The following is a 23,258-nucleotide window of genomic DNA, read 5'->3' on the forward strand; positions in this document are numbered from 1 at the left end:
TTCAGTATTTGCAAATTTGTTTTTTCATCCATAAGAATAAAGAGAAACAAAGGCAAAGAAACAATATCACCACTATATTCTGCTTCAAAATAAAAACATTTCTAAAACATGGGAGCCTTGCTTGTCCATCAACATTACCTGTTTTTATCAAATACTGTCATTTGTGCAACAAATGTTTTTTCCCCATCTTCACGATTTCGTTTTCTTCTAGCTGGAAGTTCTTCATTGACATCTGAATTTGACAAACATTTCTCATCAATCAAATATTCAAGCAAAAACATCATATTTATGATATATAGTCCCTTCACATAACATACTACATTTATCCCAAATGAGGTGCAAATAAACTTAAGTTGCAATATAATAATATCCAAACACTCTTCAACTTTATGTCTCAGCCTTATGTGTATGTCCTTACTTTTTGATATTCATTGACATTATTAACCCCACATTTTTGCAAATGTTATTTTCTGTTCAGAATGATCTTTCTTGCTAGGCAAGGAGAAAAAAACCCTCCTCATTCATGGTTACTTTCCAGGAACTTCAAAGCATACTTCAAGACTCAAAGATTATTTCTTCCAAGGTGCTTCTCCCCTGAACTTCACAAATACCTCTATTATACCACATATCATTTAGCTGCAATTATATTTTGTTTATCTCCATACTCTAGGTTATGAGCCTTTGGAAGATGGGACTGGATTTTTTAATCATCTTTGTGTCCCCAGCACCTATATGTTGTTTGAATGATTACCTCAAAGGTGGATTCAGAACTGTTGGGAGGATACAAGGATACATGTATGGTAAGTATAATAAAATGTTAATTGTAGACTCTAAGTGGTGGGTGGATAGGTGTTCACTACCAAATTCTTTTGTCTGTTCTGTATGTATGAAATTTTTCACAATAAAATGTTGAGGGGGGAATGAATTCATTGTTTGCTGAGAGACTAATTTAAATACCAGTATTTTCCATCCAGTGTTCAATATATATATATATACATTTTTTTTGCTGCATGAAATGTTTCATCGTACAACAATGAGAATTTTACAGATGAAAATACCTAGTACAGCACAATAGCCAAAAGTCTAAAAGCAAGGCCAATATACCATAAAATTAATTATCTCATTAGACTATAAGAGATTTGCAAATAAATAAAGGCCATGCTATTAGAACACATGCATTTATTTCTAGTTCTGCGCCATTTTTTCCTCTAAATATGAAAATAACTAAAAAAAGAAATATTTTGTACACAATTATGAATACTATGAAGATGTATTAGTTCAATCATTTTCACTGATCACCTTAATCTCCAACAAAATCTAGTAAAATTATTAAAATAAAAATTACCAATATTTTCATTGGTTTCTCCATTAATCATTCCATTAAACTCTCTTCTTCCTGGACGAGTCACTCTAAATAGCAATGAGTAAGACTTCACCATATGGCTGTTACTAGGTTCAAATTCATTACTGGAAACTGCAAGGGACGGGAAATTTCCAGGTTTTGTTTGATTGAGGTCAGGATTCAAAGGCACCTGCTTTTTACCTGTAGGAACTTGCCTTATTGGACAACTTACATCCTGCAAAGGCAAAGATTATTATATTTATTTATGCATATGCAATTGTAAGAATTACAATAAAACCTCTAATCACAGCTATAGGAAATATGGTATAGGCCATGATTTCCAAATGGCATGCTAAAATTCTAACCATACGTCTGAAAATTGTGATGAAGCAAAAAGAAAATTTGGATCAACTATCTTTCAAATATTAGCACAATTGAGGATATCCTCAATATAATGAAAATAATGATATAATAGTATATCTAATATTTAGCTGATGGTCATCTGAAAGTTTTAAGTTAGAAATATAGAACTAAAACCATGCTTAAAATATTACAACTCATGCAAATTAACCTTTTCCCCTTAAATATTCTATTTTAACAAAATGACTGATAGGACTATTAGAAATGAAAAAAGATTATTACAATAACCCCACTGTCAACAACACTGAGAAATAGTAAATCCATATATTGAAATAGTTTATAAGAAGTAACATTAATCATCTTATGAGTAATGTTCTGTAATTATATGACTAGAGTTACGCTGAAAGAGCAAAGTTGAAAAATTGCAAGATGCAGAAGACCTTTTTAACAAGAAAATATAGTACATATTTTAGGTAACTTCTTTTTAAAAACAAACAGAATACATGCTTATGGTCTTAAAATTCTGCTCTACAAGAATATAAAATGAGAAAAATAAAAGTCTCCTCCACCCCCCAGGTCTTATGCTCCAGAGAAGACTAATATTAGCAATTGGTTGTATATATCCTTTGAAGAAAATATTTATGCCTATTTTTTTTTTTAACACAAAAAGGATCATACTATAGTTACAGGCACATTTTTTTGCCTTAATATTATCTTGAATTTTCACATCACTACTTGCTGCGTATGGGGGTTGGGTGGGAGCGTGGAGTATTATTAACTAACTTTATAGAGTTTTTAACATGTACTTACACTGCTGTCTCCCATCACCTTGGTCTATTCCATACCAATGCTCTAGCACAGTTTTCACCATATCACCTTACTGTGATTGATTTTGGAAGAGCATGAGCAATCAGAACCTCTATACAGGTCATTCTTTTTTTTTTTTTGGTCTCACCACATGGCTTGTGGGCTTTTAGTTCCCCGACGAGGGATCGAGTCCAGGCCCCCTGCAGTGGGACTATGAAGTCCTAACCACTGGACCGCCTGGGAATTCCCTCCCATTCTTAAAATACCCAAGGACTTAAGGCTACTAAAAGTATATCTGTTGGCTTTGGTGGGTTGCCCAGGAAATTTAACCACCATAATACTTGTTTCTATGGTGAAATGATTTCATCTTATAAATAAAAATTTGAAGCAATATATTTATAAGTTAACGGCTGATAATGCTAGAAACAGAAATTTCTTTGCCTGAGAGTAGTGTTACAAGATAATCCTTTTGGGAAAAACTCTCTCTTAGCCCTTATTTAAAACATTAATGTGTACAAATAGCTAAAAAAAATAAGCTAAGAGACTGGAGTGGCAGGAAGCAACTGAATTTATCTCCTAAGATGCTAAAAGATAGCTTCTTCCCTTCACTGTCATACTCCTGTAACAGAAAGTTTTATGCAGATACCTATAGCCAGATTAGAAAAAACATGAAGATATGGGAGGTTGGCAAAAGAGGTTATCAGTTTTACAATTCAGCCATCAACATATTTAAAAGCTTTTAAGGTTTATATGCATAAAAGATATATATGCATAAATATATTCAATGAAAAAAATTATTCCATTTCATCTACCAGTATCATCCTATACATTACCTTTCTTTTTTTGTGGCAAACTTTCACAAGCAGGACTTCCAGGGTAACAGAATTTTGTTCATTTTCTGAATTTTGTGATGGCTTATCTAAATAGAAAATCAATACTTTAAAATCTATTTTACACTTGATCTTAGCCAAAAGACCGAGAAGTGATTAAAATCTATTTTTAAAAAATAGTATTCATTTTCCTAAGAAGTCTGAGAATTTACAAAAAAGACTTCCTATAATGAAGTCTTCTCAGAAGTTTACTCATTCCTTTTTCCCAAGATCAGTTTCAAATTTGACAAATACAGTTAAGGCTTCTTAGTAGAAAGCGCAAATGAAACAGTTCAGGAGAGGTAACACACAAAATAAACATTAAAAAATTTTTTCCTTCTTCTAAAACCTATTAGAAAAATTATTTAGTTTAAGATACATTTAAATTGAACTGGTTACTATTTTACATATTTCATTTCATTTTGAATGCTCAGATATTTAAACTAAAAGGCTCTTTGATTTGATCAAAACATAACCAAAGGGATTAAAAAAATAGTTTTCAAAAAATATTAAACATAAAACTTACATGCCTAAATGGGATAGCAAAAATCAAGACATTATTTACTACCTAGGGAAATCTCTTGGTTTATAATGTTTAGAAAATTTAATTTTAAAGTAATAGTCTATATTCTCTATATCAATGAACTAACAAAGGCTTCTGCAAATTAAGGTTCCAGAATACTTCCCTACAGCTTGTCTTTAATCCCAAAGGCATTAATAGTCCAAAAAACTTAAATATTTAATCATTCATTCATCATTAAGTTCCTAATATATCGAACTACTATGTATTTCTATATAGTTCTCTATATATTATAGATAAATCCATAAACATATACAGAAATAAAATAATTTTTGTTCTGAGATTTTGGACAATACTTCTTTCTACTTGAAAACATTCTTCTTACTCAGGGTGTATACATAAAATACATTTCAATCAGTCTCTTGAAAGTTGCATCCAGGATAAAAATAATTTAACATACCAAAAAATAACCGAATATCTAAAATGCAGTAACAAAAATACTCTCTGAACAATACTCACCATGAAAATAGTACCCTAATAATCTTTGTGTATTCATTCTAAGCAGTCTCAAGTAGTAATTGCTAAACAAAAGTCTTCATTTAAAAACAAAAGAAAAAATAATCATATTTTAGGGACTGTGATGTTGCTTTTCTATCCTGATTTCTTAAAAATATTATTTCTTAAAAAAAAAACTACGAATATACCTTGAATAGACAAGGGAGGCAATATATCTGCTTCTTTCCAACTTCCACTAATTTCAAAGTTAAAATGGGAAATTATTTTCTGGAAATAGAAGTATCAACAGAGTTTACTTTCTCATTTACTTCAGTAATATCAAGAAAAAAAAAAGTTCAAGTGAATTTGTACAATTTTTGAACTTTTTTGTCATGTAGATGGGAAAAAAGTTTATCGTACCATGTTCCAGTTAATTTCAACTAATTAATTCAAGTAAATTCAATTACTATTAATTAATCAAATAATATTAATTAGTAAATATTATTCGATTAATATCCATCAATGATTTCAGTGATGAATAATTTATATGTTTTATAGAAGTCCCTGAGAACAAAGGGCTAACAAACCTATAAAATTCAAATTATAAGCTTCTAAAGTATTAGAGTTCATGTACTTTTTAAGTATCACAGAAGACCAAGTATGATGAATGATTAGAAATATGAACTCTACAAGATGATTATAAATGATTTAGGAGGAAAAAAACTATGAAAATGCTACTGAGGTTACTTCTATTTAAAAAAATAGACCAGATGTAAGGCAAAACAAGAAGTAAAGTTACATTAGCTGCTAATACAGATATGACCAGACTTCAAATTTCTTACATTAAAAACCTGACTAGTTATCAAACTGTTCTAATATAACCATTCTGCTTATTATTAAACTTTGTTTCTTACTAAACAATACCAAGGATGACCAACTTGACCTGTTTCTTATAAAGGTTTTATTCTATTACATGATTATTAAAGGATACACATACAAATTTAAGAGGGACAAGCCTAGAGGCATTTTATCCATTCTGAAACCAACTGAAACTTCACCCGGTATGCTTTCACCTCTTTTAATGAAGTAACATTTAAGACTATATAATTTTCTTTATATAATATCTAACACATTGATATATCCCATTGGTAGCAGTGGTTGTTTCAGTTGTTTTATTATTGTATTAAAAAAATACTCAAAATGTTTATGCAGAAAGGGCTCTACTCAGGAGACTCTTCACCTATTCCAGGTTCGAAGGCAATTAATTACAATTCTCATCATTAGTCTTTATAACTTAAAGTTCGAAAAACGTTGGAAATAAAAAATGACAAAATCTAAGAAATTTAATTTCATTACAAGTCCTTCCCATTATTTTCTACTTAGGATCTTTGGAATGATGGCTCTGAGTTGGGTAAGATAATGTTACACAGCGTTTTTTAAACTGCAATACTTAGAGCCCTAAAAGGTACGGTTGAGCGGTAAGAGCCAGAATTTCATCTATTTAGATATGACCCAGATGAAGCTAACGTTTACCTTCAAGAATGATCCCACACAGCACTGATTATTTTAACAATTTAAAAATCTACTTAAAACTTAAATGGACAGCAAGACAGCAATAAGAAAACCAGGCGATGTACACAACCTTATGTATAAAGTCTACCTACAATTTTTAAAAATTTTAAGGCAGAGTTTCTTATTTATTTATTTTTATTGAAGTGTAGTTGATTTACAACGTTGTGCCAACCTCTGCTGTACAGCAGAGTGACTCAGTTACACACATATATGTTGACACATTCTTTTTTTAAAGCCAGAGTTTCTTAAAACTTGTTCCTCAGATGACCTACTTCTGAATTACCTTGGTGCTTTATTAAAATGCAGACTCCTAAGCTCCACCAACACCCTGCTAGATCTGAGTCCCTGTAGTATCCAGGTATACGTACTTCAAACAAACTGTCAAAACGTTTCTACACACACTAAAATTTAAGAACTACTACTTTTAAAGTTTAATGAGTTGCAAGTTACCTCCTCCACATCCCACCACTGACCAAATAAAGCAATAATTGAAACTGTTGGAGAAATCCACTAAAGAGAAATTAAATTATCAACATCAACATCTTTTCCATTAAATATAATTTTATGAATTTACATGCAAATTTTTTTTTCAGTCACAAAGGTGTTTTGTTGTTAGAATGCCAATATGTTTAAGTACATACCATTTTTGTGGAAGAAACCAGTAAATGTAAGCTGCAGATGAGCTGACAAGCTAAACAAAACAAAAAAATTTTATCACTTTAATATTCTATAATAAAAATAACCTCAACTTTAAAATATAACACTGAAATCAAAGCTACTTCAGCTAATTTATAAATATTTGGCTGTCTAATTCTTAACTCTGTTCAAGCCCATGACTCCATGCTCTCCCTGTTAAGTATGACATCCAAAACAGTGTGTCTATACACATTAAACACACACACACACACACACACACACACACACACACACACACACACACACACACAAAAACACCAAAGAACCAAGGCAGAAAATAACAGACCACCAAATAAGAGGCAAGATAATTTACTGTGCTTTAGTGTTCTACCTATAAAATGGGGACAGGTTTCCCTTCCCACCCGTCAAACGGTAGCTGAATCCAGGCAAAAGTGTTTGAGTATTTTCAAGCTATGGAATTTCAACCTCCTAACAAATGATGCAGAACCATCACTTTCTACTTCAATTAGGGATGAAATATACAATTACAAATCTGCTATAGATTTGTAATTTACTGTTTCAACTTGTCATTTTCACTTTTAGTTTTAGAAGCAATGAAAAGGAAGCATAAACTATAATGATCCTTTTGTTTTGAAAAATATTTACTACCAATGGAAAAACTATTAAGTTGGGATAGAATAAACAAAAACATCAACAGGCTTTTGTAGTACCTTTAAACTGGAAAAAGAGCAATCTATCTCGTGATCAGGAGCCATTCATAACTTTCCAGAACAGATGTTGGGAAAAGGGAAGCAGTACTTTTACTCAAGAAATTTACTAAAGAATCAAAGTAAATAGCAGTAAAAGGGCAATAAGGATCAATAAAGGGTATGTTTTTGTTTTTTTTTTAAATGATGGTGACAATCTATACATTCTTATAATCAGAGGGGAAGAGTTATGTAAAGCTTTGAGGCAAGAGAGCGTTAAGGAACAAGTAATGACTGGAAATGAGGACATATTATAAAGAGGTTAGCTTTGTAACTTTGCCCAGGACTCTTCTTCTTAGAGAAACAGGAGGTAAGTGAGATATTTCAACAGAAGATGTGAGGATGCCTCTATTTTCTTAGTGAGGTAATCTATGAAAGTGTATGCTAAAAAAACTACAGGGTGGGGGTCCTGAAGGGTATTTCTAGAACAGTACTAAGAAAAGTATGCTAGGATATCAGTAGAAAACAAAATGACTATGGCGGAGTAGAAGTGTAAGGGTCCAAGCAGAGTTAGAAAGCATAAATATAGAAAGGAAAAACTAAGAATAGCAATTATAACTTAAGTATCAAGAAAATAAAATGGTATTCTTGAAAACAGGTAATTCATGTATATTACTTTCTGACACGTATCAGATACATTTCAAAAACACAGCGGGAGTGGGGAGGGGGAGGGTTGACTATAAATGGGGCATGAGGGAATCTGTAGGGTTTATCTTAATTGTAGTGGTTGTTACCTGACTGAATGCATCAGAACTATATACCAAAGAGTGAACTGGACTGCATATAATTTATACCTCAAAAAAAAAAGTACATTAAGGGGATCAACTGTAAAGGAGCTCAAAGGACTTTTTCAAGGTAATGAAAATGTTCTATATCTTAATTGTGGTTATGCTTGTGCGAATGCATACATTTGTCAAAACTCAAACTATATACTTAGGGTGAGTGTATTTTATTGAATGTTAATTATACCCAAAGTTGATTTTTAAAAAGTATATCTACCATCTATGAAATCTACGTGCCATTTTACTAAAAGATAATTAGCATTTTCCTATCAAAACTGTTCCATAAATGTAACCTTACAATGCAGAATTGGTGAAACTCCAAAACAAAACTGAAAGAGAGAAATATTCTACAGGTTCCATGTTAGAAGATAATCCATTAGTCACAACCAGTCTACCCTATTCTTAGTTGCTTCAGTTAAACCTACATACTAAGGCCAGGTAAATTTTCTTAAAATGGTTTTGTATGAATCATTCCTTTCTCCAATTTTCTAATGGGTCCCCAACTGCGAAATCTTTCGTCTAACTGCTGTCTGTAATACGGTTCCCATTCCTTTTTACCTCTACTAAAGCCATATATAGGAAAGTAGAATAGGATGACAAAATCCAAGTTTGAATTCTGGCTCCAGTTATTAGCTGTGACCTGATATCTATAAAATGAGGAGATAACCTCTCTCAAGATTGTGAGGCTTGGATAAAATACTAAACAATCCATCAAAATACCCTCTCCCTCTTCTACAAAGACCCATCCCCAAACATCCCAGAGCTTAATTTCCTTTACAAGCACTTGTATTTACCACTTTGTCACAATTTTTTCACACACATTCTCTTTTGACATATCAGTGTCCTTAGCACCTAGCAGTGTCTTACAGAAAGGCACTCAACAAATGATTTTCAAAAGGATAATGGTGTCCTCCCTAGAGTAATAAGATTTTTAAGGTCAGGGATCAGGACCCATTATACTGTAGTACTTATAATATTATTTATATTGTTTTTATAGGGAATGCGATTCTAAGTTCCAACTGTGAAATGACAGAAATACCTTGCATTGATCTACCCCAGAAAATATTTTAAATTAGTGTTATTCAAAACGTGGTCTGCAAACTGAGGTCATTCGGGAAACTGTTACCATTCCACAACAAGGCAAGAAGTTGAGAATAAGACTTTAACCACTTTCATAAAAATTTAACATTGCCACAACATCCAAGTATGTGATCAGTACATTTACAAAAGTATCCATCTACAAAGGACTGGAAATTAAAAACAAACAAAAAGGTCACCAAAGGATGGTCTGAGACACAGTTTTAAATGCTACATTATAAGTTAAATAAGATGGCAAGCACATTCAGCCACCATTATAAAGTTTCTTTGAGAAAAGGAATTGCAAATTTCAATTAACCAACTTAAAAAACAAACATGGGAATGTGATTTGCTATGCACAATTTCCCCTCCTCCTTCCCTTCCCAAAAGTAAACACTCTTGATATGTATCTAGAATAAAATGTAACAATGAGGCCTAGTTGATGGCTGAATCCAAGGAAAAAGCGCAGTTTTCTTTCCCTTTCTGATTTACCCTCTTCCCTCTCTTGTGGCTACTGTGTCTACATCTTAATTGGTTAAACTGGATCAGAAGAAGGGAATGAGAAGAAGGGAAGAAAGAAACATGGTCAGGCCTATTTAGTTTTAGGCAGCAAAGGATCTAGCTTAGATGATCAAGGTAAGATATCAGATAAGGATTTGGTTCATCTTTGTGATGTGTTCCCTATCTGTATCTTAGGAAGCAAGCAACATGGCAATAGGAAACTAGAGGAGGAATGTGAAATTTGGGGATAAGATTCTAAACACAAGTACCTGACAATTCTAAAGAAGTCTGCAGAATAAGGTTAAGTAAATTTAAATTCATAAGGGACTAACATTTTGAGATGAGATTCATGTAGGAAACTCAAATTTTAAGAACAGCCAGATCCCACAGAAGGACCAACATTTTTATGCAGGAAAGAAACCAAGATTAGTGCCTTGAATTTGTACACATTAATCTGATAGTGGCAGGTGTAAGGCTTCATTTCTAGGGTCATGGCTGTATCACCTCAAAATAGCCCAAGTGTGATGATAAGCTATTTGGCATCTAATAACAGTGTGTTACATTTCATGCTACGATGTATTAGAAAGCTGAGGAATTGGTGACTGCATCAAGCCCATTATTCTGGAATCCAATGTCTCTTTCCAGGTTCAGACCTAAGGATGAGAACACTTTGTAGTGAGAAGATAAAGTTGAATGAGGGGTGGGAGTCCATTACATACAAATGAATCACCTCCCAGAAGTATTGTAGACACAACATAAAGGGATTATTGTAAAGCCAAAGATTATACAAGAAGGAACATTTTAAAAATTTGTTCCTATCTGGCCGTGTTATATCTGGCCTCATTATACAGTGTATATATGTATACATATACATAATATATATGAAAACTGTGAATGTTAAGATGACTAGTGTTCTTATTAGTACATTGCTTCACACTGAAGACTGTATGTATCGAGCTGTTTCTAAAAGATGTTTATTTTCTTCAAGAGTAAAAAAAACAGCCACTGCATTCAGGAAAAAAGAAAGTCAGTAAAGATATGATTGTTTTGGGGAAAAAAAATTTGTTCTTAAATACTTAGATTTTAAGAATCCTATACGTTCAGTGGTGAATGATAAGGCATCTTCAGGAGTAGGTATGTACAAAGAAATCTATGGCCCAGATTCTGAAAAACGAACAAAACTTAAGTTTGAAAAGATGCTGATTTGAAAACAACTTCAAAACTTCCAATCAAGACAGAACTGTTAAGAAAAAAAAAAGAGAAAGGGGAGGAAGACATCAGATCTTATTATGGTGGAAAAGACATACAATCAACTTAAAAAGCAGCTTGAAGTTTTAAAAATGCAGCTAAATCTACAAAAGAGGTGGCTAGGGAAACACCATTAATGCAATATATCTATTTAAAATAATTTATGGCTTTCTTAGGATAAAGACCAACATCCTTAAATAGCCTACGAGGCTCTGCATTATCTGGTCATGGCCATCTGCTCTAGCCTCATCAAATGTCACTCTCCCTACTCTCTCTAGTCAGCTACTCTGGCCTCAAATGAGGTTATGTATAATATTCGCTTTATCGAGAATCACCTATCTGCTCACCCTCTATCCCCATTTTACTCCTATATTCATGTTTCAAATCTCAGCTCATTTCTTCAGGGAAGCCCTCATTGAACATCACTATTCCCAAATCCAACTCTCAAACAAGAGCTGATTCTCCTGCTTTATACATCCATAGTTTCCCTATGTGTACTTTTCTTTCCCAGCACTTATTTTATAATTATATTTATTATACAATTATGTCTTTTTCTCCTAAATGCCAGTAAGTTCCATACAGGCAAGGTCTTCATCTGTTTTGCTCATCATTATATCCCCTAGGACTTAGTATAGTGTCTGGGACATGGTACACTAAGGAAATGGGAATCCCAGAAAAAAATCCAAGACTTTGTTACAGTACAAAAAGATGATAAAAGGAAGATTACTAATTCAAAAGTTTAGGTTGTTGGGGGCTTCCCTGGTGGCGCAGTGGTTGGGAGTCTGCCTGCCAATGCAGGGGACACGGGTTCGAGCCCTGGTCTGGGAGGATCCCACATGCCGCGGAGCAGCTAGGCCCGTGAGCCACAACTGCTGAGCCTGCGCGTCTGGAGCCTGTGCTCCACAACGGGAGAGGCCATGACGGTGAGAGGCCCGCGCACCGCGATGAAGAGTGGCCCCCGCTTGCCGCAACTGGAGAAAGCCCTCGCACAGAAACAAGACCCAACACAGCCAAAAACAAACAAACAAATAAATAAATAAATAAATTTATTTAAAAAAAAAAATGTTTAGGTTGTAATAACAACAACAAAAAGTGATGAAAGGTACTTTACCTTATCAACCTACTAAAAACATAGGTTTGAAAATATATCTAGTAGATATTCTAGTTCAGCTACCTTTGGAGGGGATTTCTCCAGCTACTAACAGTGGACCAGGAACAGAAAATGATTAAGTGGAAATGCTTCTAATTTGACCACAGGAAATACTTTTGGAAGCAATTCCAATTTGGAAATCTTTTCATGATACCTTTCAGTCAGTGGAGATGCACTTAGAAGACAAGAGTTATGACTAGAGAATTCCAAAATTCGTAGGATTAATAGCCCAAGAGACCCCCTGGGATCCTGCTAGAACAGAAAACTACAGAAAGATCAGAGATTTATACCAATAAACCATGGTGCTTGGTCAAAACTCAAAATAAATTCAAAACCCACAATATATTGGCATGCCAGAAACAAGAGACGGAGAAGATAGAATATAAGGCATGATATCAGAAATTCTAAAAAGAAAATAAAAATATTTTAAATATACATAACCACACCAAAAGAGCAAGGAGAAAGATTAGGAAAAACCTGGAGACTAGAGGTCTGGTCACTAGAGTATGTGAAAAACCTGGTCAAATAGTGTGACCACTATGAATTTCTAAAATTTGCTAATTGCTGTGGAGTTTTCAGAAGCCACTGTTTAAGAAAAGAAACAATCTTCATAGTTGGTGGGTGTTATGGTTGAGTTTTAAGGTTACAAATGCAATTCTGGTCTATTGTCACAAATGGATACCTTGAAGAAGTGAAAACCATGAAATGTCCCATGTTTCTGTTTTCTATCAGCTCCTTCCCCTAATAAATTTCTGCCATTATCTGCAACAAGTAAGACAAATATAGATCTAGAGTATAAAACACAAAAAAGATCCTGGAACACCAACTTTATTTTGCACAGACAATGCCAGGAATTTGGTTTTATTTGTAAGTCACTACAACTGTCATAAACAGGTCAGGCATTTGACTGTTCTAAGCTTTGGGCCGTAGTACTACAGTAATTTGGGGTATCCTGATATTCTCCTGGAACTTTGAGAATGAAATACATTGGGTCTGAGAGTGGAGACATTAAAACTGTGGAAGTACTAAAAGAACATGAGTTCCAGTGGAAGACATCCAGACAGTAGCTACTGAACAGACCCAGGATCCAATTAAACTGAACAAGATCTCTATGTTTGAGATGGTAAAGAATAAAAATATAGATGGAAATACCTTTTTGTATATGATTTAAGATTTTAACGTCTACTAATTAACGACATGGAACAACAAAGGTTTATTTTGTTCTCTCAGAGAATTTGCCCATAGATTTTACAAGTAAAGTTTTACAATGCTGGCATTATATACTGGTGTCTAGAGAACTTCTTACAATCCTATGTGATAAGTTTAGTAGACGTATTGGTCTACTAAACCAATTATGCCTAATTTGAGATGAGAAATACACTGAAGAAATTTAAGAATATAGGGCCTTGGGGGTAAACTTAAAATGAGGCAATTTCTCAATTAATTTTAGTGACTCGGGGAGCAACAATGAGACATTCAAAAGATGTGGGCCAGGGGGGCGGTTGAAGCACCTAGTACGGTAACTCAGTACCTCCTGGGTCTAAAGTGCCTCACTGGGTATTAAATAAGCATGGTCAGCTCCAACAGAGTTAGGTCTGTCTCAAAAAAAAAAAAAAAGAGATCTTGGGTGTTGAAATGACCAACTCACTGGTCCCAGCTAGATCCTAAAGAATGAAAAAGTTGTTTTTCAAAATGACAAGCAGGAATTCTACGCAACCCTCTGATGTTTCTGTGAGTTGGTTAACAATACCCCTGTTATAGTACTGGCCTAGCTATTGAACCCATTGGGTCGAAAGAAATATAATTATTGGGTGAGTGATTATTCAGAGAACTGACCAGTATAATCTATCTTCCTCACAACACACACTATAAAGGAAGTTCTGTAATATTTATCAAAGCCAGTGTCACAATGAGATAGTAGTAAGGTTTTGCAGTGATGAAGGTGGAACCTTGATGGGGAAGATGAAGAAAAGGGTCAAGTTTTCTTCTTCTTGGTTCATTCTTCCTTCTCACATGAGCCCTGAAAGACCTGGAGGGCAAACTATTAAGGTGTTTAGGAGAAAAGAAGTGAGGATGTCAGATCAGGCTCTGACTACAGCTTTATACTTTAAGTTTAAAAGGCCCTGAGGATCCCAAAAGCTCTGTCCAGGGTAGGTGAACAGCCAAATATCTGGAATAGAAATTCAAGAAAAGAATAGAGAGTGCATGCGCTGGGAATATTCTCAGTCTTTATAAACCTGTATTGTAAGGTATTCCTTGGGCAATAATAGATTAGGTAAAGATTTGGGATCTCAGCTTCTAGAATGGATTATCAAAGTTTATTTACAAATCAAGATTGCCTAGATATGGAAATATAAATTACACTTCAGTCCTACAAGACTGCGAGATACTGATACAAAAATTTTAAAATGCAATAAAAAAATTCCAGTAACAAAATAACCTAATTGAAAAGGCGAACTTAAAATAAAAGCAATTGAAAAAATGACATCTTATACTAGTCACAAAAATGAGAAAGTATAAATGAAGCATCATTAAGTCAGTGTACATCCTATCTAAGTTGGTAAGATATGATTTAAAACTTCAAGAGAAAAAGAAAAATCCATGTGGCAATTTTCCTAATTCCATTTTTTTTCAAATCTAGTATTTTTAGTTCTACATTCTTCCTAAAAGTAGTCAATGAATAAACAAATACCACCCAAGTCCCTGTTTCGCTTTAGAATAATATTCAACTTTCTTTAGTTTATGTATGAAAGAATAAATAGAAGCACACTGTGTAGCCTAGGCAGATATTAGGCTAGTCAGAACATTTAGGGATTAGTTCTGGGTAACATATGTGAAAACAGACAATAAGAAGATTCCATCCAAAGGGCCAGGTTTCTGAAACTATCATGTGATAAACATATTTCAAATATAAACTAAAGTTAAGAATATTTTGCCTGAAAGATATAAATAAGAGCAAGGACAAGATGGGAAAAAAAAAGAGACAGCCTCTCTCAGAATTGTAGATGATTACTTAGAAGAGATGTGATGTTGTGAAGCACCTGGCACAGCACCTAGCGTATACATTGAGTATACCATAAAAATGAGTCTCCATCATTCTTTAGATGAGGTAGTAGGATTAATACTAACTACAGAAGTTACAGAAACTTTGATTCAGAATGCAAGAAATTGGTAGTAGAGAAAAACAATAATGAACAGAAATGTCTTAGAAAACAGTGAGTTCCCAGCATTAGAGATATTCAAGATGAGGCTTAAGAACTGATTCTCTGCCAGGGATGCTACAGAAGACGTAATCCCTGATTTGTGTATGAGTTTGGACAAACTGACATCTAAGGTTCATTCTAACTCCTTACAATATTGAGGTGATCACTAGGAAAATGATCACTGTACTTTTTCCTCTTTCCTCAAGTATGTCACTTAATGTAAACTTATAGGTTATCTTACCTATGAGATTCTTGCTCTCCTTTCATTTTCTCTACTTTTGATAACATATCATCAACTTTAAATGTTTTCCTGGAAGAAACAGATAAACAAAATAATCACTTCTCAACTGGGAAAAACAAACAGATTACACTTTATTGTCACTATAATAGGCAAGTTGGAGATCTGATTTTATTTATAATAAGATAAATTATGGGATGGTTAGCCATAACAATGAATACTATCGAGACAGTGTATGTTGTAATACAGCAAACAAGCCTTCAAGTCCCATCTCAAATGCTAACTTTTCCACAAAACCTTTTGTAATTATTCCCAAACCAGAGTGATTTCTCCCTACCTATGGCACTTGGTTTACATTTATTTTGACATTTAGTCTCCTCAATGTGAAACTTGCATAAATATTTTATTTCTACTAGATTATTAGCTCCTGAAGGGCAGAGATTTGTTTTCTTCAAGGAAAGCCACATAGTCCTTGGCATATTGCCTTATACTTGGTAGGTGTTCAAGCATCTGTTGGACTGAGCCAAACAAATGCAAATTATGTATATTTTGAAACACTCATATTTCCATTAAGTAACCTGACAAATATGGATATTCCATAAAACAAATATGAAGTTAGTAAAACACCCTCAAAGATTAGCAGCAATGGCTAAAGTTAAGTATGTCATTTTAAAGAGATGGTTGTCACCATCATGAAAAAAATTTGAAGTTTAAAGGACATACCCATCAAATCGTAACAAAATTTTCAGCTTTTAACTTAACAACTTTAAGAGAAAAAAGTAATTTCCAATAAAATAGAAGCTTATATTAAGAATAACCACACCCCTAGCAAGCAATTTAAGAATGAATGGATTCTAAAACAAGCCTCATCTTAGTTCTTAAGGTGCTCTACTATATACATTTTCTAGAGGCTGAAAAACTAGACCCATATATGTTAACTGGAAACAAATATTTCTATTTATACTCATATATTTTCTTCAAATGTAGAACTTGGAAAGATTCATGTATTCTTGTAAAGCTTGAATTCAGATATTAGAAATTACTAATATGCTCATTCCTCAAAAACAGCTATTGTACTCAACTACTATAATAAAAATTATCAGTAGAGAAATGTTAATTTAAATACATTGTAGTAAAACACTGATAGGAAGAGCAGAATTGATACGATCTATATTTCAGGTGAATAAATAGCCTCCATTAACAAAAGATCTTTTTTTATAAAAAAGCTTCTCTCTTTACCTTTAGAGTTACTGAAAACCTCAATATTAAAGTTTCACCCAATAAAGCATAGTAAGGAGTTCTTTATGAAGGATGGCAGGCAATACATTTTCAATCTCCATAGATAAGAGAGAAGAAAGAAGAAAAATGTAGGATTCTTTTAGGCTAGTTACAAAGAACTTTTCGGTATAAATACTGAAATGTACTACTGAGGAGGGTTGTAAAGTTACTGAAAACTTTTTAGAATAATATGTTTATCTTTGTGTAACGATTAAGAAGAAACCCTGTCTGTAGGAAGAAAAGTTAAGACTGTAGGTCACAAGGTTCACCTCTTCCAACTTTATGGAGTTGTACATAGGAAAACTTGAGTATTAACAACCATTTGAATAGATCATACAGGTAACCCAGCGTTCCTTAGGAAAAACAAAACAAACTGTATAGGCAACTATACAAAAGCAGCCCCACCTCCCAACACCAAGTATTTCTGGTTCTTTAGAAAGGTACTGCTACTGTAGCTCAGATTTAACAAGGGAAATAGTTATCAAAAGGTCATCATAAAGGAGAATATTCTTAAAATTCAAGAAATTTTTTGGGGAGGATTCAGAAACAGCTTACATAAAACCTACTAAAATGGATTCAATAAAAGATGCTGTTGTCCTCACCAGTATTTCCACTGTGCCAGTGTAGTGAGTGTCAGCCTACAGAAGCTGAATACCTCTATGAAGTGCAACTAAAGTAAAAGGCAAGTTTAACAAATATATCAGATTTAATGTTACACCTGCTTGTACAACTTCAAAAGGAGTGATAAGTGTACTCCAACAATGAATATTATGTTGTTGTGTAACAGTACAAAAGGAGTTCCAAAAACATTCTGAGCAAAGGGATTGGACTAAAAGCAATTCTGTAAAAGCAGTTCCAAAAACATTTGGAACAAAGACCACAATCACTGGGCTGAATTCATCACCTTCCAAATTCACCAACTACTTTGAAAAGGACAGCACTCATCTGAAGATATTAAGTTGTAGTATAATTTGTTAAAAATCAGTCTTATTGTTTTATATACGCCAGGCATACAACAAAAGAATTAAGTGATTCCTAATGCATTTTTACATGGAAGTAAACTAAATGGAATGTATACGTTTCTTGGCTGGCAAACTGCTTCGAAACTGTCCCAAAGGACAATTTTTTACCTAAGGGGTACTAAATTAAGAAAGTTCATTTCTACTGCCATGCTTTTAAAATTGCCTCCACACATTAGCAGACAACAGAAATGTATCCCACAAGGAGGCAGTCAAATAGTCTAATAAACAAACATGATGTATATATTTTAATCCACTTATGGATTAAACTCAAATTTATTCTGTAAAAACTTTTATCACTTTAAAATTAAAATCGGGCAGCATTGTAGATGACAACTGCAGTACTTAAAAAAAATTTTTTTTTGGCCGCACCTCAGCATGTAGGATCTTAGTTCCCTGACCAGGGATCGAACCTGCGCCCCCTGCAGTGGAAGCACAGAGTCTTAACCACTGGACCGCCAGGGAAGCCCTCTAGATGGTAACTGATCTTCCATATTAAAAATACTAAAAGAAAAAGTTTACTACTTAATCAAATTCTCCTAGTTTTACAGAGTAAATCAAGGGTCTGCAAATTATGGACCATTGGCCAAATCCAGCCTGCTGTCTGTTTCTGCACAGCCCATAAGCTAAGAATGGTTTTTACAGATAAAACATTTGCAAGTGATTTAATAGCAGAGAATACTAACTCTCAATCCCAATTAAGCTAAATGTTTTCCCTCCCACCCCACCCAGCAAAAATAAAAGAATCCCACATTTCTCACTCGTAGGCACGTATTATAAAACACTGTACTCCCTGGCTCCAGTGGTTAGGACTTGGCGCTCTCACTGCCAGGGCCGAGGTTCAATCCCTGGTCAAGGAACTAAGATCCCGAAAGCCGCGCAGCAACCCCACCCCCCCCAAAAAGAAAAGGAAAAAAAAAAAGAAAACACTGCACTCAATTATTATGTTTTGAATTTCATTTCAATAAAAAAATTTGTTGATATTCGTTTTCTCTTTCTGTATAAGTACCTACATACTACCTAATATCCTCAATTCCGTTTTCTGGACCACAAAGCCTAAAATATTTACTATCTGGTCCTTTAGAGAAAAAGTTTCCTGAATCCTGGCATAGAGTAGACAGGTAAAGAGCTGACATAATTCTGCTGCCTAATCCATCACCTTCTTCCTAGTTATTTAGGCACCTGGCAGGTTTCACCCGTTAAATGCAATGCACTCATTCTCTCTCTCTAGATTCAGAAAGATTACCAGATGACAAATAGTTTTAACGTTTCAATCCTTCAAAATACATCTAGATATATCTACAAAGCTAAACTATGTCTCGCTGTAAAAAACACGGTGCTTATTTGATAACCAGTAGGAGTCTCCAAAGGAGTTTAGTTTCAAAGTTTATTGAAAAGCTTAATGGTTTTACTAAGTCAAGACTATAACAATACCAAATGCTTAGTAGAGGTTCTCTCCTTTAATTTAAAGTTGTTCACATGATATGCTCAGTAGATAATCATGGGTGCAGAACAAGAAACTACCATTCTATAATTATATATGGTTAAATGTTACAAAGCAAAAACAAGCTCTCCGACACCTTCAGATTCCACTTTAAGACTAGGTGATTAAGAAGTTTTTAAAGACATTCCTCCTACTGACTGCAAAAGTATTTCCCTTTTAATAAGACAACCACCAAAGATATAAAATGAGACTTTCTGAACCTATCATCATAGAAGTGAATTCTTTATTGTTAGAAAATATAAGAAATATTCAGACATCAACTGTTAAATTTATGTATCAAAGATAGTTCCCATGAGCCCTTTAGTAAATATTTAAATCCTCAACTTCTACCAAACTTGAAAATAACTATCAGCACAGAGTAAAAAACATTAGTCAGTAAAATCACTTCATTTACTCCACTAACAAATCATTTGTTAGGAAAAAAATTGGCAATCAACTGGGATTTACAAAAATGATACTATTAAAAATCACTTTGCAACCAATTCACTCTTTCACCTCAGTTTTCATATTTAATCTTTCATTAGAAATCATACTTTCAAACAAAATTTTAACATGGCTTGAACAACTTGAAATAAGAGTCATAAAATGTACCTTTTGATGTTTGTTCTGGAGTTTCGATGAGACATGTAAGTAAGAGTTCTATGCAAAAATATTGGCTATAAAAAAAGTTAAAATATTAAAATTAAATAGGTGAAATTCTAGCAAAAAAATAGTATCAGTAAATTTTGTTGATTACTTACCGCTATAAGATTTCGCGTTCGAAGAAACCTATAGATCTGCGTTGGTTCTAGGTAACAGAAACAAAATCCAAAGTTATCTAAATTTACTCATTACTTAAGTTGTTAAGAAAATACCAACCCAGCCCATGTTATAACCAATATAAACCAATAACCTATTATGGAAACTATGTAGTGAATATTTACATCAAGAAAATAAGTATGCACAATTAGATCAAAAGACATTCAATCTATAGCATACATTCACAAAATGCATCTACATTTACTTTAAACTTAAGTTTCTCTAAAATCTAGTTCTAAAACCTTGCATTTCTAAGGTAGCTATTTTTAAACTAGTCTGTATGCAGAACTGAAAAGAAGTAGTTATATTCATTTAGCTTAGTTAATTTAAACTATTTATAACCCATCTTCTAAAAAGTAGCTAAAATGAGGTAGTTGGATTCAGTAAAAGAACTCTTTATTGAAGCCAAATAACAAAATAAAATGTTCACTTTTTAACTGGTCTTTTCAAAAGTCTGTACAGTCGTCAGCCGAAATGGAATAAAACCGTTACCTAGATAGACGTCCTAATACAGATATAATCAAAGTGAAATCCAAGACATAAATTAGCTAAAATTTTCGATGAATATTGCTAGTTATAGTTCAAGTTTCTATTTTGCTCAGTGTAAATATTACCTCAGTATGTAAATACTACCTCAACACATATTTTTAAAGTAATAGATTCCCAAAGTGTTTTTAATGCTGTTTAGTTAAAATCTGTTATAAAGGACTTAGGTTACAGATAGAAAATATTTTATATACAAGTACCATAATACCAGTTACATTAATGACCTGTTAGTATTATGTTTCTTTAAATAAAGCAGTATAAAAATGACCTAATATGACTAATATATTAGTAAATACATCAAAGCATATAAACTTCTCAGAAACTAAGATCAATATTAGAGAAGAATCAAGTTGTTTTGTGACCATATCTAACTCTTAATGACAGTTCATCTCTCTAAAAGTAGACTCATCAAAAAAGCAAAACAGCTAAAACTTTCTTGCAGGATTTGTCTTCTCACAACATTTGGAAAGAATTTTTTAAATTTCCACTTAATCTTCAGTTAGTTTAGTTTTAGTTTCAAATAAACTAAAAGGAGATGAGATGTTTTAGAAAGGCTGCAAACATGTATGTTTACTGTCATCACTGTGCTTTAGTTCTCCACCATATTTCCAACTGAAAGCCTCTCCAGATTTCTGAAAGTATATTGAGCAAAGGCTAGAATAATGTGAATCTTTCTCAAGCAGGTTCAATACTAATTTCAATAAAAACCGAAATTCCTTGTATTAAATTCCAATTAGAATTTCATGAAGCACTAATGAGAGAGAATGAAAGAAGGGTATTAAACAACGTAATACATCTTTCCAAGAACAGCTGATACCATGCCCTTAACATATGCCACAAAAAAATTGTAAATAAAGACCTTGAGTGGTAGAGCTGAGTTTATTCAAGTCTCTCTGTAAGATATCTAGCTATTAAAGGTCATCCAAATTACAACATACATACAAAAGCAAAGAGGAAAACAATCAGGATGTAATATTCATTAAAGAACAGTTCAGATTACTCATAGTCATGATATTTCTTATATATTCTATTGTTTCTTTCCAGACACCTTGCCCCCCTTCCCAAATTAAGTCGTAGCTCTGCCCTCGAAACAGACCTTAAAAACAGAAACTGACATCAGAAAATGTCCCGAAATTAAGACAACTACAAACGGGCAGAATTCCGAGATCGTCTAGAGAGAAATAAGATGCTTAAACACTGCCTGTCTCAGTTTACGTACCCATGAAACGGGTGGAAAGATGTGAAAGGTGTAGAGCATCAAAAGGTGCCATGTTAATGCACCAAGTTAGTGCGAAGGCATTTCAGACTACTGACAATTTGGTCGATTTTACTGCACTCCTCTCTTCACAGGCTTAATTTTGCTCCTCTAAACCTACAACCGACAGCCTTGTACTTCTAGAGTACGGAAGGCATGAAAGAAAGCAAGAACTAGTCCTGGGATCTGACGGTAGATCCAACTGCACAGTCCAACTGTGACCTCCCCACCTAAAAAGCAGCCTGCTCTCAACGCGGGGCCCCATGCCTCAGCTCGCGTGTACATCTTCGGGGAGGCACGAACCTCACCTGGACCCCCTAGTCCACCTCCCCCCAAGGCCCTAGACTTCGGGCCCCCTCGAGCCGTAACCCCGGAAGGCGGAACGGCCCCCTCAATTTCGCCCTCCACTCCCGAATCAAACCGACTCCCGGTGAGGAAGGGGGTCCCAGCACGAGTGTCCCGGCCCCCTAACGCTGCAAGCGGGGGGATTCCTGCCCTCAAAGCCTTCAACACACTCACTCTCAAAGGCCTGGAGGAAAAGCTCGTGGTCAGCCTGGACGTGCTCCATTTTCGGCTTCTTCACCGGTAACACCGCGGCCCCCGCCGCTGCCGCCACGGAGGAGGAGGAGGAGGCCGAGTAACTGCCGCCGCCTCCACAGCCCCCGCCGCTGGATTTGCCGCCCGACGCCGTCGCCGCCGCCACCGCCGCCGAACCCCCGAAGCCGCCTCCCCCGGACCCCGCGCTGGGCCCCGAGCCGCCCCCTCCCCCACCGCCGTGCTTCTGAGGCGCCATCGCGGTTCCTGCCTCCTCCCCCCGCCAGCTACCCGCCGGGCGGCCCCGGAGAGTAAGCGCCGGCAATACCAATCGCTCGCCCCAGCAGGCTCCGGCGGACCGAGGGGGGAAGGAGGAGAGAGGGGAGGAGAGGGGAAGGGAAGGGAGGAGGAGAGGAGGGAAGGAGGGAGGAAAAAAAAGTGTCTCCTCCTGAGAGCCCCGCTCCGCTCGGGAGACCGCTCACCCTAGCCTGGCCTCGCTCCGCCCACTTCCCCCGCCCGGCGCTCTGATTGGCCGGCGGGAGCGCGCGCCGCCCGGCCGCCCAGCCTGTTGGCCCGCGGATTCCCCCGTCAGTCACGCGGAGGCGCTTCTCGCGGAGGCGCGGCTTGGTTGGCCCGTGCGCGCTGCCGATCGCGGGCCCGGCCGCCTCTTTGAACTGAATTCGCGGGAAAATTAGGGGTCGGAGCGGCCTTCCTGCTGGCCCCGGTGCATTGTGGGGAGAGAGGGACCCAGCGAGCG

General features: G+C 35.2%; 1 protein-coding gene across 2 annotated transcripts in view; it reads right to left on the reverse strand.

Moving 5' to 3' along the window:
- SUZ12 (SUZ12 polycomb repressive complex 2 subunit) overlaps positions 1-23,008 on the reverse strand; it is a 38,496-nt gene extending 15,488 nt beyond the window's left edge. The window contains exons 1-8 of one of the 2 annotated variants that reach the window (XM_036835974.1): positions 22,487-23,008; positions 20,109-20,155; positions 19,960-20,024; positions 15,571-15,639; positions 6,607-6,656; positions 3,343-3,428; positions 1,346-1,577; positions 139-232 (exon numbers count right to left, since the gene is read on the reverse strand). In XM_036835974.1, coding sequence (XP_036691869.1) covers positions 139-232; positions 1,346-1,577; positions 3,343-3,428; positions 6,607-6,656; positions 15,571-15,639; positions 19,960-20,024; positions 20,109-20,155; positions 22,487-22,760 — 917 coding nt within the window. In that variant the 5' untranslated portion in view covers positions 22,761-23,008. The remainder of the gene's footprint in view (positions 1-138; positions 233-1,345; positions 1,578-3,342; positions 3,429-6,606; positions 6,657-15,570; positions 15,640-19,959; positions 20,025-20,108; positions 20,156-22,486) is intronic. The other variant, XM_036835975.1, reaches the window with a different exon arrangement.
- Between the last annotated feature and the right edge of the window lie 250 nt (positions 23,009-23,258).

Source organism: Balaenoptera musculus, chromosome 20, assembly GCF_009873245.2.
Source record: "Balaenoptera musculus isolate JJ_BM4_2016_0621 chromosome 20, mBalMus1.pri.v3, whole genome shotgun sequence".
Lineage (NCBI taxonomy): Eukaryota > Metazoa > Chordata > Mammalia > Artiodactyla > Balaenopteridae > Balaenoptera > Balaenoptera musculus.